The sequence below is a fragment of the Ambystoma mexicanum genome, chromosome 7p (assembly GCF_040938575.1).
Source record: "Ambystoma mexicanum isolate Mex_15411 chromosome 7p, UKY_AmexF1_1, whole genome shotgun sequence".
In the NCBI taxonomy this organism is placed as follows: domain Eukaryota; kingdom Metazoa; phylum Chordata; class Amphibia; order Caudata; family Ambystomatidae; genus Ambystoma; species Ambystoma mexicanum.
The window spans coordinates 837240865-837253706 of NC_090939.1; the positions used below are offsets into that span (position 1 = coordinate 837240865).

Here is a 12842-nt window from a genome sequence, read left to right on the forward strand (position 1 = left end):
TGAAGCATGAAGAAAAATTATTTCACCAATGTTCTTTTTTACTTCAATTATTTTTATAGAAGTTCAATGACATAAACAAGTCTATGGGCCTCATTACACGGTAGGCGGTAAGGGTTTACCGGTACTGGTATTTTACCGGTACCGGTAAATCCTTACCGCCTTACCACAAGGTCCCTTTGCGGGTTGGGGAATTTAACGCCTGCTTTTTGCAGGCGTTAAAACCCAACCCGCAAAGGGACCAGAGGAGCTAATTACAGTACCGCAATTTGCGGTACCGTAATTAGCGCCTTCTACATTCCCATAGAGCCCTATGGGGCAAAAATGGGAATGGGGAAGGGCAATGGTGGAAGGGGGAATTACCGCCCCGCCAACCTTGGAATGGGACGGTAATTCCCCTTTCCACCAAGGTGGTGCCGGTATTTTACCGGCATGAACCATGGCGCTAATAGCGCCATGGTTCTCCGCCTACCGTGTAATGAGGCCCTATGTCTCGAATTTACTTCAGACCAGACGACATGATGAATCTTCTTTCAGCATAAACCAAGAGTCCTTTTTTTACCAATAGCCTCTCAATCTGTCACTTGAAGGAAAGTTTCACACCACCGTCCTGTGGGTTCGCTCGGAGCATAGGCTCACTTGAATCATTATACCCTCCAAGGTAATATTCAAAATCGCAGTGTTGGAGGCACCCGGCGCATATCTTCAGGGACCGAGTCCTGAGAGAGGAGCTGAGGGAGGAAATCGACTTATATTTTCAAACTAATGGGTCACAGGGGGTGGAGCAGAGAGTTGTGTGGGATGCCTTCAAGGCCACAATTCGGGGTAAGATAATGCCAATAAAGATTAGGCGGGAGAAGGAAATGGGGCAAATGGAAAGGGATCTGGAGGGAAAACTCAAGACACTCACTCTCCAATTGGCTTCTAAGCACACAGGAGAAACGCAAAGGGAATATAGGACAGTGAGAAGCCAGTTAGACATGCTAACTACAAGAAGGACGGAAAGGGCGCTAATACATTTGAGGCAGAAGTACTATGTGAGAAGCAATAAAGCGGACAAGCTGTTGGCAAGGTTGCTCAAAGTGGAGGAAAAAGAGAGGACCATCCTAAAGATTAGGTCTGCTAAGGGGGGGTGAGGTATCGGATATCACCTCCATCAAGAGGGAATTCACAGAGTATTACGACAGTGTTTACAGGACAGAGTATTTAGAAGGGACAGATCTGGAGGGTTACTTGGAGGGTTGTCCATTACCTAAAATAGCGGCTCAGGAGAGGGAAATACTAGAGAAGAAAATTACTAGGGAAGCTATGCCCCTGAATAAATCCCTCGGCTCAGACGGCTTCTCTAATGAATTTTACAAAGCTTATGCAGATAAATTGGCCCGCCATCTAGCGGATCTTTTCAATAAATTTGGGGTTGATGGGGGAATAACGACGTCTATGGCAGAGGCGAAAGTGGTCCTCCTACCTAAACCCGGGAAAGACCTGACTCAGTGTTGGTCTTATAGACTGATTGCTCTCATTAACACGGATTACAAGATATACACCAAGATCTTGGCGTCCCGTTTGGACTCGCTTCTCCACAGGCTAATTGACCAGGATCAATCGGGTTTCATTAAGGGTAGACAGACCCACGACAAGATCAGGAGGGTGGCACACATCATAGAGAAAGTGAACAAAAAAATGTTGGCGGCATTGATTGTGGGGTTGGACACAGAAAGGGCATTCGACTGGGTCGAGTGGCAATTTCTGTTCGGTACGCTACGTAAGATTGGTATGGGGGAGGCCTTTATTGCAAAGATAGCGGCCAACTACAAAACACTGTCCCTGAGGGTGTTGATAAATGCGGAACTCACAGAACCAGTAAAGGTCTCTAGGGGGACTAAACAGGGGTGCCCTCTATCCCCAATTCTGTTCGCCATATTTTTGGAAACCCTCCTAAGTAGGATTAGGGCTAATCGAAATATAATGGGAGTCAAGTTCGGGGGGAAAGAACATAAAGTGGTAGCGTTTGTTGACAATATGTTGCTTATATTATCTAACCCGGGGAAGTCACCGGAGGAGATCGATAGGGTGATATCTAGCTTCGAGGGAGTGGCGGGCTTGAAAATAAATAGGACAAATCAGAGATCTTGGGGCTGCATTTGGCGCGGGGGAGATGTCAAAAATTAGGGCTAGATCGCTGTATGCTTGGGCACAGAGCAACCTCAAATACCTGGGAGTTTGGTTAACTAAAACCATTGACCAACTGTTTGACGCTAATTATCCCCCCCCTGCTCGAGGACATAAAACAGCTATTGAATAGATGGTGCCCGCTGTTAGTATCCTGGATGGGTAGGATAAACGCCATAAAGATGGTGATCCAACTGAAGCTGCTATATGCGTTCATGGCCCTGCCCATAAAGATCCTGAGGCCTTTCTTTAGGGCAGTTCAAAGACTCATGCAGTCGTTCATTTGGGCCCGGAAGAAACCAAGGATTCAAGTCTCCTACTGAGCTGTCCTATCCTGGGTACAGCCTCATCCTGTTTCCCATAAAAATAATTCCCTCCATCAATAGTGACACCATACCCCCTATACTAGGAATCAGCGACTATCCTGTGCTCATGTTTTGTGTACGCTGCATAAATAACTACTGCAACTTCCTTCGTGGCGGGTCAACCGCTGCTTGCTATGCTTGCAAGCCTTGTTGCACTCTCTGCGCTTGTATCTGTCACGTCATTTAATTCTGAGCAAATCCATACCTACTTTGCTGTGAATATGGAGGCGGGTTTCACATCCCCCCTCTTGAGAACTGGCTGTTTTGCACGAACCCTTAGCTCCTGCATATGCGAGCAAAAATTGAAACTTCTCAGCCGGTCCAGAGGCAGAATGGGGCCGGGTGGACCTCATGGCTTACTATAGGGCTGCCCAAATTAGAGTGATAAGGGATTGGTTGAGGGAAAAAATCTGAAATGCGATTAGTTCTCACCACGAGTGAAGGAAATACGCACAACATGAAATCAAAATAAGCAAAAATGACCTGCAGAGCGTGATCATTGGGTAACACCATAGGCAAATCCAAACAGGAACTCAGTATAGAAGGAATCAGGATACTATATTATTTTCCAATTGTTAAAATCACAATCAGAATCTGGCATATTTTTCTGTTCTTATCAAGGTTTAAGCATGCCTCAATCGAAAGCCTATCAAAACTCCTGTGCCTTAATAACAACAAAATGTTTTCCCCAGCTCTGCAAAGACTGCAGAGAGCATTTGAATCAACTTTTCTCACTCCTTTATAAATAGCTTAAAAGAGTGTCCCGAACAAAGCCACAGTCCAATGAACTCTTTGACTTTCCACTTGTCAGCTTTTGCATCCTTCTTCCTCGTGATAGACCTTGTCTGCTCATGCTGTGGTTCTTCCCCAAAGCCTGTACTTGCTTCCGATGGGTGCGAGGGGCAGTGGGTTTTCTTTGGCATGAACCTTTGATGTCACTTATGAACATTTATACACGTCTACCTTAAATTCTGATTGCAGGTGGCGTGACGTCTTCCTCAATGAATGGACCTTGGAGGCAGTGTTTGTCCCACTTCTTCCTTATATGGTTGTGGATTATGATCACAGCACCGGAGAGTAATTGGGAAAGACGTGATTTCTGAGATTTACTTGTTGCAGCATCTCCTTCTGTGTTCTGCACTGCCCCACATCCTCTTCGACGTAGCTGACCTGAAATGACAGAGATACCTGAAGTCATACAATTCAAAATAATCATGCAATTTCATTTCTTTATCAAATTTAACATTGACAAAGCATCACTTCTAACTCTGAATGAATGCATCTTAGGGGCGTACTCATTCGCCTTCCTGTCACTATCTCATGGAGGGTGGGATGGTGCTCCAAACCTAGTTCATTTCTCAATTATTATAATGTCAATGGTAGGCAATGCAACTACCCTTTATTTCAAGGTAAGCATCAATTTGGCTATTCCTTCTTTAAGCAAGTCATTGAGGCTCTAGCATATCCCATTTGCCCTGTGAATGATAAGTCAAAGAAACCTTGGGCTTTATACCGAGCAACAAGTTTATCTATTCAAATAGATAGTTCACAAAAAGAACATTATCTGACCTCATGACTTCACATACTCCCCATCTAGGATGCACTTTCCTCACTAAAACATTTTCTGCACAGGTGCAGTCTGGGTGTACACATGGACCTGCCTTAATCCACCTTGAAAAGGGACACACCACTATAATCATGTATCTATATTCATTACATACTTGCATCTTGTTGACATAGTCAATATGCAAAATGCTGAAAAAGGGCCACTAAGTCTTGAACTAATTCCCTTTACCTGTACAAAGTGTATGTCAGGCTTGCATTTCTGACAGACTATACAATTTGTCATAAGTAACATAACATGCTCTTAACAGATTTGGTATAAACCAATCCTCAGGAATAGTTGCAGCAATATTCTCAGTAGTTACATGCGTAGGGTAGCATAGCTATTCCAGCACCACCCTGACTAAGGCTACAGGCATCACCAGTTTACCAGTGCTGTCTTTTCGCCAGAGTTCTTCAGAGGGGTTTAAAGAACACCCTCTTTGCTTCCTCAAATTCTTTTCCTCTCTGGGTGCTTCACCCTGGACCACCACTAACTGCGTTTTTGACAAGCTATTATTAGCCCTTAGATACAATCCTTGTAATAACCATTTCTTTATACACGTCAGGCATCTCCACATTTATCATCACTTTTTCTGTCATTTCTACGCGCTTGGCCTCACTGTCAGCTACTTCGTTTCCACGTGAGATACAATGTCCTCCTTTAGAGGGAGCCGCGAATTTAAAGACTGCTATGCCCACTGGGAGTTGTAGTGCTTTAATGAGCCTATCCAGTAAGGCTGCGTGCTGCACTAAAGCGCCGACCGCTACGAGGTAGCCCCTCCCTTTTCAACGTGCTAGCCCCACATGCACCGTCGACGTCACATAGGCAGAATCGTTGTACGCTGTTACATCCTGGTCTGCGCGATTCTCGAGCACGAGTATCAACGTCAATAATTCTGCAGCCTGTGCTGAATAATGAGATGGTAATTGTGTATTTATAAGCACCCAAAATTCCCCATCAGCTATGTGCTTTACCACAGTGGCACCTGCATACCTCTGCCCATCATTTTGATCGATGCTTGAAGAACAGTCAATTAGAACAATCTCTCGCTCTGCTGAAGCGTTTTCCTTTATCCAAAGGATTTCATCATAGAACTCTTCATAGTTTGCACAATTGCGTACAGGCTCTCCTTCTACCATTGGCTCAGCTACGCACATAGCAAGATTCATTATTTTGCATTTGAACTATTTCAATCGCTGAATCGATATAATTACCTTATAGGCAAAAGCCCTTTGAGATGTCAGTGTGCCTTTTGGTTTTTCTAAAATAGCAAATAATGCATGTTCATCAATTAACGTCATAAAACATTCCATTACTATGCTTGCAGCATTCTCTATGGCGATTGTGCCGATTACTACACACCATTGTCTGCTTTCATCATCATTTCCATCGAGGCAAAACCATTTCACCTTGCACTATGGCTGCTTGTAGCTCTGCTTGTAGCTCTAAGGGAAAAAAACTCATCCCTTCTCTTCAAGCATAAGTATTTTTGATCTGAATAAAAATTCAACAGGTATTCTGATCGTCCTGCCTAATAGACCTGGCAGCCATGTCAACAGAATGCGCACTTCAGAATAAAAAACTCAAGCTCTACAGGCATTACTCTCATGGCCCTTTGTCCTGCAGACGCCATAATCACGTTTAAATAATTGCTTCCTAGTATTGTACACTCTATGCCTTTGTCTGCATACGAAATTGTCATATTCAATTTAGTCATTAAATCTCAACCCAATATATTGACACGTGTCTGCATCGAACATAGCAATGGCACCAACATGTCACACTCTTATAAAAACTGATAATGCTTCAGACAACGGAACTCTGCTTATAACTTTTGTAAAACTTTGAGTATTCATAGCTTGTACCAGACATTGAAACTTTCCCTCTCATATACATGAGCATGTTGCACCCGTGTCTATCAATACTGACGTCCACCCTCAGTTCCTCATGAGGATTCGGCGTCATGGATAATAGCGAACACTTCAAGTCTCCTACTGAGCTGTCCTATCCTGGGTACAGCCTCATCCTGTTTCCCATAAAAATAATTCCCTCCATCAATAGTGACACCATACCCCTATACTAGGAATCAGCGACTATCCTGTGCTCATGTTTTGTGTACGCTGCATAAATAACTACTGCAACTTCCTTCGTGGCGGGTCAACCGCTGCTTGCTATGCTTGCAAGCCTTGTTGCACTCTCTGCGCTTGTATCTGTCACGTCATTTAATTCTGAGCAAATCCATACCTACTTTGCTGTGAATATGCAGGCGGGTTTGACATCCCCCCTCTTGAGAACTGGCTGTTTTGCACGAACCCTTAGCTCCTGCATATGCGAGCAAAAATGCTCTTTCGTCCCACACATCCAACATATAGGCTAGGGGCTTCTACCCTCTGCCCATTCTTCATACTCTGAAACCCACCTTGGTTATTTTTGGAAGTCTCCCTGATTATTCTGCCGATTCCGTCAGTTACCATGCCACCTTCTCCATGAAAAGCCTCTTCCCGTGGAGTAAAACCCCTTATTACTCTGATCAACATAACTTTTACCTATCCTGGACCATAGTATATACTGCGATATGGCACCCTCTTTCTCCTTGCAAGGAAAACTGCGATGCTTCAAACTCACTCTTATTTCCCATCATTTATTTATTGCAGAGACTATATCCCCTCACCGCCTTCTACCTGGTAATGCCCTCTATCTGCTCATATATGGTGTGGATTCCCCCCTCTCACCATGGAGTTGCCCTTCAGGTCGACCTACTCTATCAATGATTCTGATGCTCTAGATATGGGAGTGTTTAAATCTGCCCATTTTAATTCCTTCTCCATAGGAAAGTATTCCTCAGGACCACATGCATCATCTCTTTCCTTTCTTTACTTCCTTTGTCCTGCTCGTCTCGCTCTTCCCTTTGCCTTACATCCTCAATGCTTTTACTATCGAGTTTAAGCAAAATCTGACCACCCATTCATTTATTTTATGTAAGTGCTAACTCGTCAGTTTTATCTCTCTCTTCCTTCCATCTCTTGATTTATCTTCCTAAGTCTAGAGATGTGCTTGTGTGATCGCTTCTTTCCTTTTCACGTCTCTCCTAGTCCTTCAGGACCTTAGAGATTATATCTCTCTCAGTATTTTTCTCTGGGCCCTCGTCACTGCTTTGTGAAGGCGACTCATACGTCAGGTTACTATACCCTGTCGTTGCTTTAAGCTCCATTAATGGGTATAACCCATCATCTTTTTTAGTCTCACTGTCTCGTTCAGGCGGGGCAGGTGGAGCTGAGGCCTCTTCACCCCCTCATTGCTTCGCTTATCTAGCTTCTTCCCAATATACGTAGCATGCAAATATGTCGTCATGTGCTGCAAAACTGCCTTCGATAGTGACCATCCTTGTGGCCACGGCATAAATATTTTGTTTGCAGTTCCCTTAACCCATTCTGCACTGTACTGATAAAGCTTGAGTGCATGTTTGGGCAGCTGTTTACAGAGATGCACAAGTGGAGTAATCTCCTACATTCTTAACTTCGTCACTCTTTAACTCTTAACGCTTAAGTACTTTTATCATAGGTTTAAAACTTTGTTTCAAAAAATCGACACAATGTGAGCGTGCAGCAATCGTCGCAGCGCCAATCCCTTTCATCACAATGTTTTACTTTAATCTTGCTACAAAACAACCATCAAGTTTAATTAAAAAAAAAATCAATTACTTTTTCCACTTTCGCGCTTCTCTTTTATTACCAATTATTTAGTTATGACATCACGTTCTCTCTGGGTCTGTTTTATCCTCTAAAAATGCTCCTCACAGAACTTAAAAAGGTCTGCATTGTGTCACTATGTGTACAGGCCTCATGGTGATACCCAGGTTCAAATATAAAACATGGCAGTACTTTTCTGTTCAGGAAGATGAGCTACGGAACATGCTTCCACCAACTTTAAGCCTCCTAGAGGAGTACTCAGAATTTAGAAAAAAACTGGAAACACATTTGGTCTCCCGGTATCATTCGGACTCCCCTGGAATAGGAAAGTGTCCTAGGGGTGGGTCTAATACGGTTAAATCAGTGTTTTGGAAATGTTTCAACTTCTAGTCATCTGGTGGTGCAGAAGGTTAAAGAAACATTAGTCTCCTTTATGATGCAAAACTATGGTGTTAAAAAATTGTCTCCTGGTGAATGTGTAAAAGAAATCGATTTGTAAGCAGTGGTCGAAGTGGGCGGCAGTGGTCGGGAGCTCCTCTACTTTTTTTAATTAAGTTCTAAAGTTCCTATACTTTTATTTTAAAAAGAAACCAACCATTGGTGTAGGAAAAAGTTGAAACTTGTATTTGTTTCTTGTGTTCGCTTTACTGGGCATTTAAACCGTGGACCTGCTGAATCGGTCCCAACTTCACATCACAGTGAGCGATCACAACTGCTGGGTTGCTGTTATTTTTGCAGTGGCCTGCTTGGTTAAAGCTCATTCCCCAAGCCCAATCATAGCCCTGCTCCCGCAGTAATTCAAATGTTGCTTGCGCATTTTAGCAACTTAACGCGAAAATACGTCAGGCACAGCTGTACCTGCAGGTAATGGGTAGGTGAGGGGCATCCAGTCATTTATTCAACAGGAAGTACTTTACCTCGGCAGAAGTGTGCTGAAATAACTCATCGAATTATATGGGGGTTAAGAGATTATGGGGAGGGGTAGGGGATTAGTGTTGGGAAAGGAGGGATTTGGGGGGACCCCCCCAAAAAAACGAAAATAAATGAGCTTTTTCTATCAGAATTCAGGCGAAGTAAAGTACTTCAGCAGAATTCCTGTCAAAAAAATAATATAGAAGGGGAGAGCGGGGTGGCTTTAATCTTTAGCATGCCCCTTACGAGGTTCGAATGGTTGGGGATTAGTAAAGGAAGGGTGTGTAAAGCTGCCTGCTGTGGGGGACAATGAATAAAGATAATGGGGGTCGTGTAAAATGAATTTAGCATTTTCCTTCACTGCATTTCTTTCAGCATTTACACAGTGTGTTGGATGAAATGAAGGAAAGGTGAGGCCCAGAGCCCAGATGTGGGGTTTGTATTGCGCGTGGAAATGGGATTTGTGGGGAGCGGGGGCGGGCCAGCAGGGAACATAGGCCCACTACTTCTTTTCATACACTTCGACCACTGTTTATAAGGTAGTTGTTGCAGGGGTTAATGGCTCCCTCCTGCTTTTTTTTTTTGCACTGTGAACTGGGTTTACACACAACTACTAAACTTGCAACTCAAACCGCTACTATTTTGGATCAGGTTGTGGCCTTACCCCCCACATACTTCACTCTTCCGTGAACATGTCCTGGAACTGAGGTCACGGCATGGGGCTCAGAATCTGCTGTGGTTCACACATATTAGAACCCACGTGACATCTCTTGATTTGTGATACATGACTGATACAGAGGAGGGATGCTAGAATTTTGAAATCTGCATTTTGTGACAGGAGAAAGCAACTCGTTTTCACTGTTTAATGACTCTTACATGTAGGTGGAATTTTGTATATTGAAGTAAAAATGCAGATGAAAATGGGAAGCTTATTTTAACATTACCTGACTTAGAAATCTGTAGGTTATATTTGCAACTAAGACTTGTTTGTTTGCAGCTGAAGTAGTATACTTGTCATTTAGACCATAGACCGCCCAAGTACCCCAATGCTGTATGTGCAATCAAGTAACAATAGAGACTCCTCTTCATTTTGTTTCTGCCTTTAGCTGTCCTTACATTATTGAAAGCAGAAAAAATGGTTGATTAACGGTATGAAAGAGGATGAGTGTTAGGACAGGTTTACCAGCGTGTGATGTCATATGGTGCTTTCATAATGAGGTTGCACAGTTATGGGCTGCACAAACTTTATGGCGAGTCTGATGTCGAAGGAAAAGGTTTCGGGCCTGATTTACAAAAGTGTTTTTCAGTGGTGCAATCCCATTCAAAAACCCTTTGTGAATCGGGCCATCTGGGGAAATAGTCTGATTCATGAAGGCGAATAAGTGATACTGATCTGTAATGTGTTTAATTGTCGGAAATGGATTTTGTTAATTGTATGCAAGTTTTATATTTGTATGATTGTAGTATTTTGTAGTTCATGCTATTATTGTACTTGCATTATTTGATTTTTTTTAAAGTGAATTTACTCAGCTAATGTATAATTGTGTTGCACTGGCTATGCCGTCAAAAAAAATAAATGAAGCCTATGCATTTGTTTTCAAGAGCAATCTATTGAACATCTTAAAAATGTACATATGTGTCATTCTTTCTATTTCTGTCTTAAGGGCACAGCTTTACTGACAGTAGATCAGAGAAGATGGGAAGATCTGAAGAGCAGACTGAAGATAGCGCAGCCTCTCCATCTGCCACCTCGTCCCGGTACCAAAGTCTTTTCAGATCCCCTTCATGTCACTTACAAGTGTCACTGGTCGCTGGGGTTCTGTTGCGGCCCGTGACCGTGACGAGTCTCTCTATGAATGCAAAGGATGCTTCTTAGTTATGAAATGAGGATCAGCCCATGAAATTAACAGGATCACGCAATGATTCGCTGAATTTGGGATCAATCCTTGATAAATGGAAATGTAGTGAAATACATATTCATACTTGCTCGGTAGGAGAGTGTTACCACATAATCCCAACAACGCAAAACTAATCCGATTTCTTTTTGTATCTCTGACATTTTTTTGCTTTGTAATGTCATCCATGCATTTTTTCTTTCCTTGAAAACACCATACATTTTTTTGTAATGCTGCTGCCTTTGGAAACATACTACGGGGGTGTAAGGCCATTGTTATGGAAAATACATTACATCTGAACAAAATAAGCTCCTCTGCCAGTATAATCACTGAGGGAAAGAACACAGACCAAAGATAAGAAAAAAAGCACACAGGGTGCACTCTGTATTCATCAGAAAAACGACTCCTGAATGTATAGCCAGCTGTAGTAAGCAGGATTGGGAAGGGAGAATAAATTCAGCCACTGCCTTAGCCCAGATGGACCTCTTTATGAGTATGATAGTAACAGTAGCAAGATGTGGCATTTTTAACACCTTCTGTTGTTAAAATATCACCTATGATGGGCTCGCGTTAGAAATGTCCAGGGTGGGGTATGTAGATTTGTACTACCTAGAGTAAATTATTGTGTTTATGTTTTTATTTATTTATTTATTCATTTATATATTCATTGTACACATTTAAAAACAAAGCTTGCACAAAACAATGTGAGAACAGCAATTAAAACAACATATAAAAAACAACATATGAGCCCCACATTAGACATTTCACTATGATGTGATATGATATGGCATTTTTAACGCGCCTATACACAAGTGTTTCAAGGCGCGACGAGGCAGGGAGGGGGAACAAGGGGAAGACAGACAGCGATCCTACTAGGCCAGGTGTCATTCAGATCGCGCAAGTGCAGGGGTAGGGGGAAGGGAAAAAGTGCAAGGGGAAGGGGAGGGGGGAAGTGCAGTAAAGGGTAAGAAGAACAAAAATAAATAATAGGGGCAGCTGGTGGCAAGTGAAAGGTAAGTGCAGACAAGTGCTGGGAAGGGGGGGGCTGTAAGGATACAGAGACAGTCCCCCAATGCAGGGGTTGCCAGGGAGGCAGTGCAAGTGGAGAGTGGCTGGGCCAAGGATCGAGGTCGGTGAGAGTGGCCCAGTTGCAGATTCAGTGCAGTTTCAGTGAAGAATTTAGCAGGGGAGAGGGAGAGAGAAAGCAGAAGCAAATACGAAGGTTTTGAGGTGCTTCCGAGATGGTTCTCCTCAAGTTTCAGGGAGGCAGGAAGGTTGTTCCAGAGGGAGGCCCCTGCCGCGGAGAGAGATCTACCCCCAGCTCGTTGCTTGGCGAAACGGCTGACCCTGAGGGAGTTGGAGACGGATGAGCGAAGAGCTCGAGAAGGAAGATATTTAGGAAGAGAGAGTTGAAGGTATTTAGGCCTCAGACCCCAGAAGGCCTTGTGGACAATGCAGAGGGTTTTGAACTTAATCCTTGCAGTCACTGGGAGCCAGTGTAGAGATTTCAGTCCTGGAGAGATACGGTCCCTGGGCTTAAGGCCAAGGACAAGTCTTGCACTCCTGTTCTGGATGAGTTGCAGAGGGCGGAGAGTGGAGGCAGGCATATTTGGATAGAGGCTGTTACAGTAGTCCAGCTTCGAGAGAACCAGGGCTCGGGAGACAGTGAGCTTCTGGAGGAAGGAGAGGAAAGGAAGAATACCTCTGAGGAGGTGCAGCTGGTAGTGTGACTTCTTAGAGACGTCAGATATATGAGGAGAGAAGGAAAGTGTGGAGTCGAAGATGACCCCGAGGTTTTTTGCCTTGCGGGTAGGAGCAGGAAGAGGGCTAAGATAGGCTGGCCAGAGAGCTGCAGGGAAGGAGGGAGTGGGTGTGCCGATGAGTAGAATCACAGTCTTACTGGCATTAAGGCAGAGGTCATTGGCGGCACACCTTTCCTGGATAGCAGACAGGCAGTCAGAGATGAGGGAAGGAGAGGAGGAGGCCGAGGGTAGCCTGAAAATGAGCTGGGTATCGTCCGCATAGCACTGAAAGTTGGGGCAGAGAGCGGCGATGCAGTGGGCTAGGAGTGCCAGATACTGGTTGAACAGCCAGGGAGAGAGATTAGATCCCTGGGGGACACCACAGGTAGAGAAAAAGATGTCAGAGAGGAAGGACCCCAGTTGGACCTGGGAGGGTCGATTGGAAAGGAAAAAGGTCAGCCACG

General features: G+C 43.9%; 1 protein-coding gene across 2 annotated transcripts in view; it reads left to right on the plus strand.

Annotated features, from left to right (window-relative positions):
- Positions 1-12842, plus strand: part of NALCN (sodium leak channel, non-selective) — a 3431684-nt gene that overhangs the window by 3177428 nt on the left and 241414 nt on the right. For both annotated transcript variants that reach the window (XM_069637002.1, XM_069637001.1), the window contains one exon: positions 10406-10499. In XM_069637002.1, the coding sequence (XP_069493103.1) occupies positions 10406-10499 (94 nt within the window). The remainder of the gene's footprint in view (positions 1-10405; positions 10500-12842) is intronic.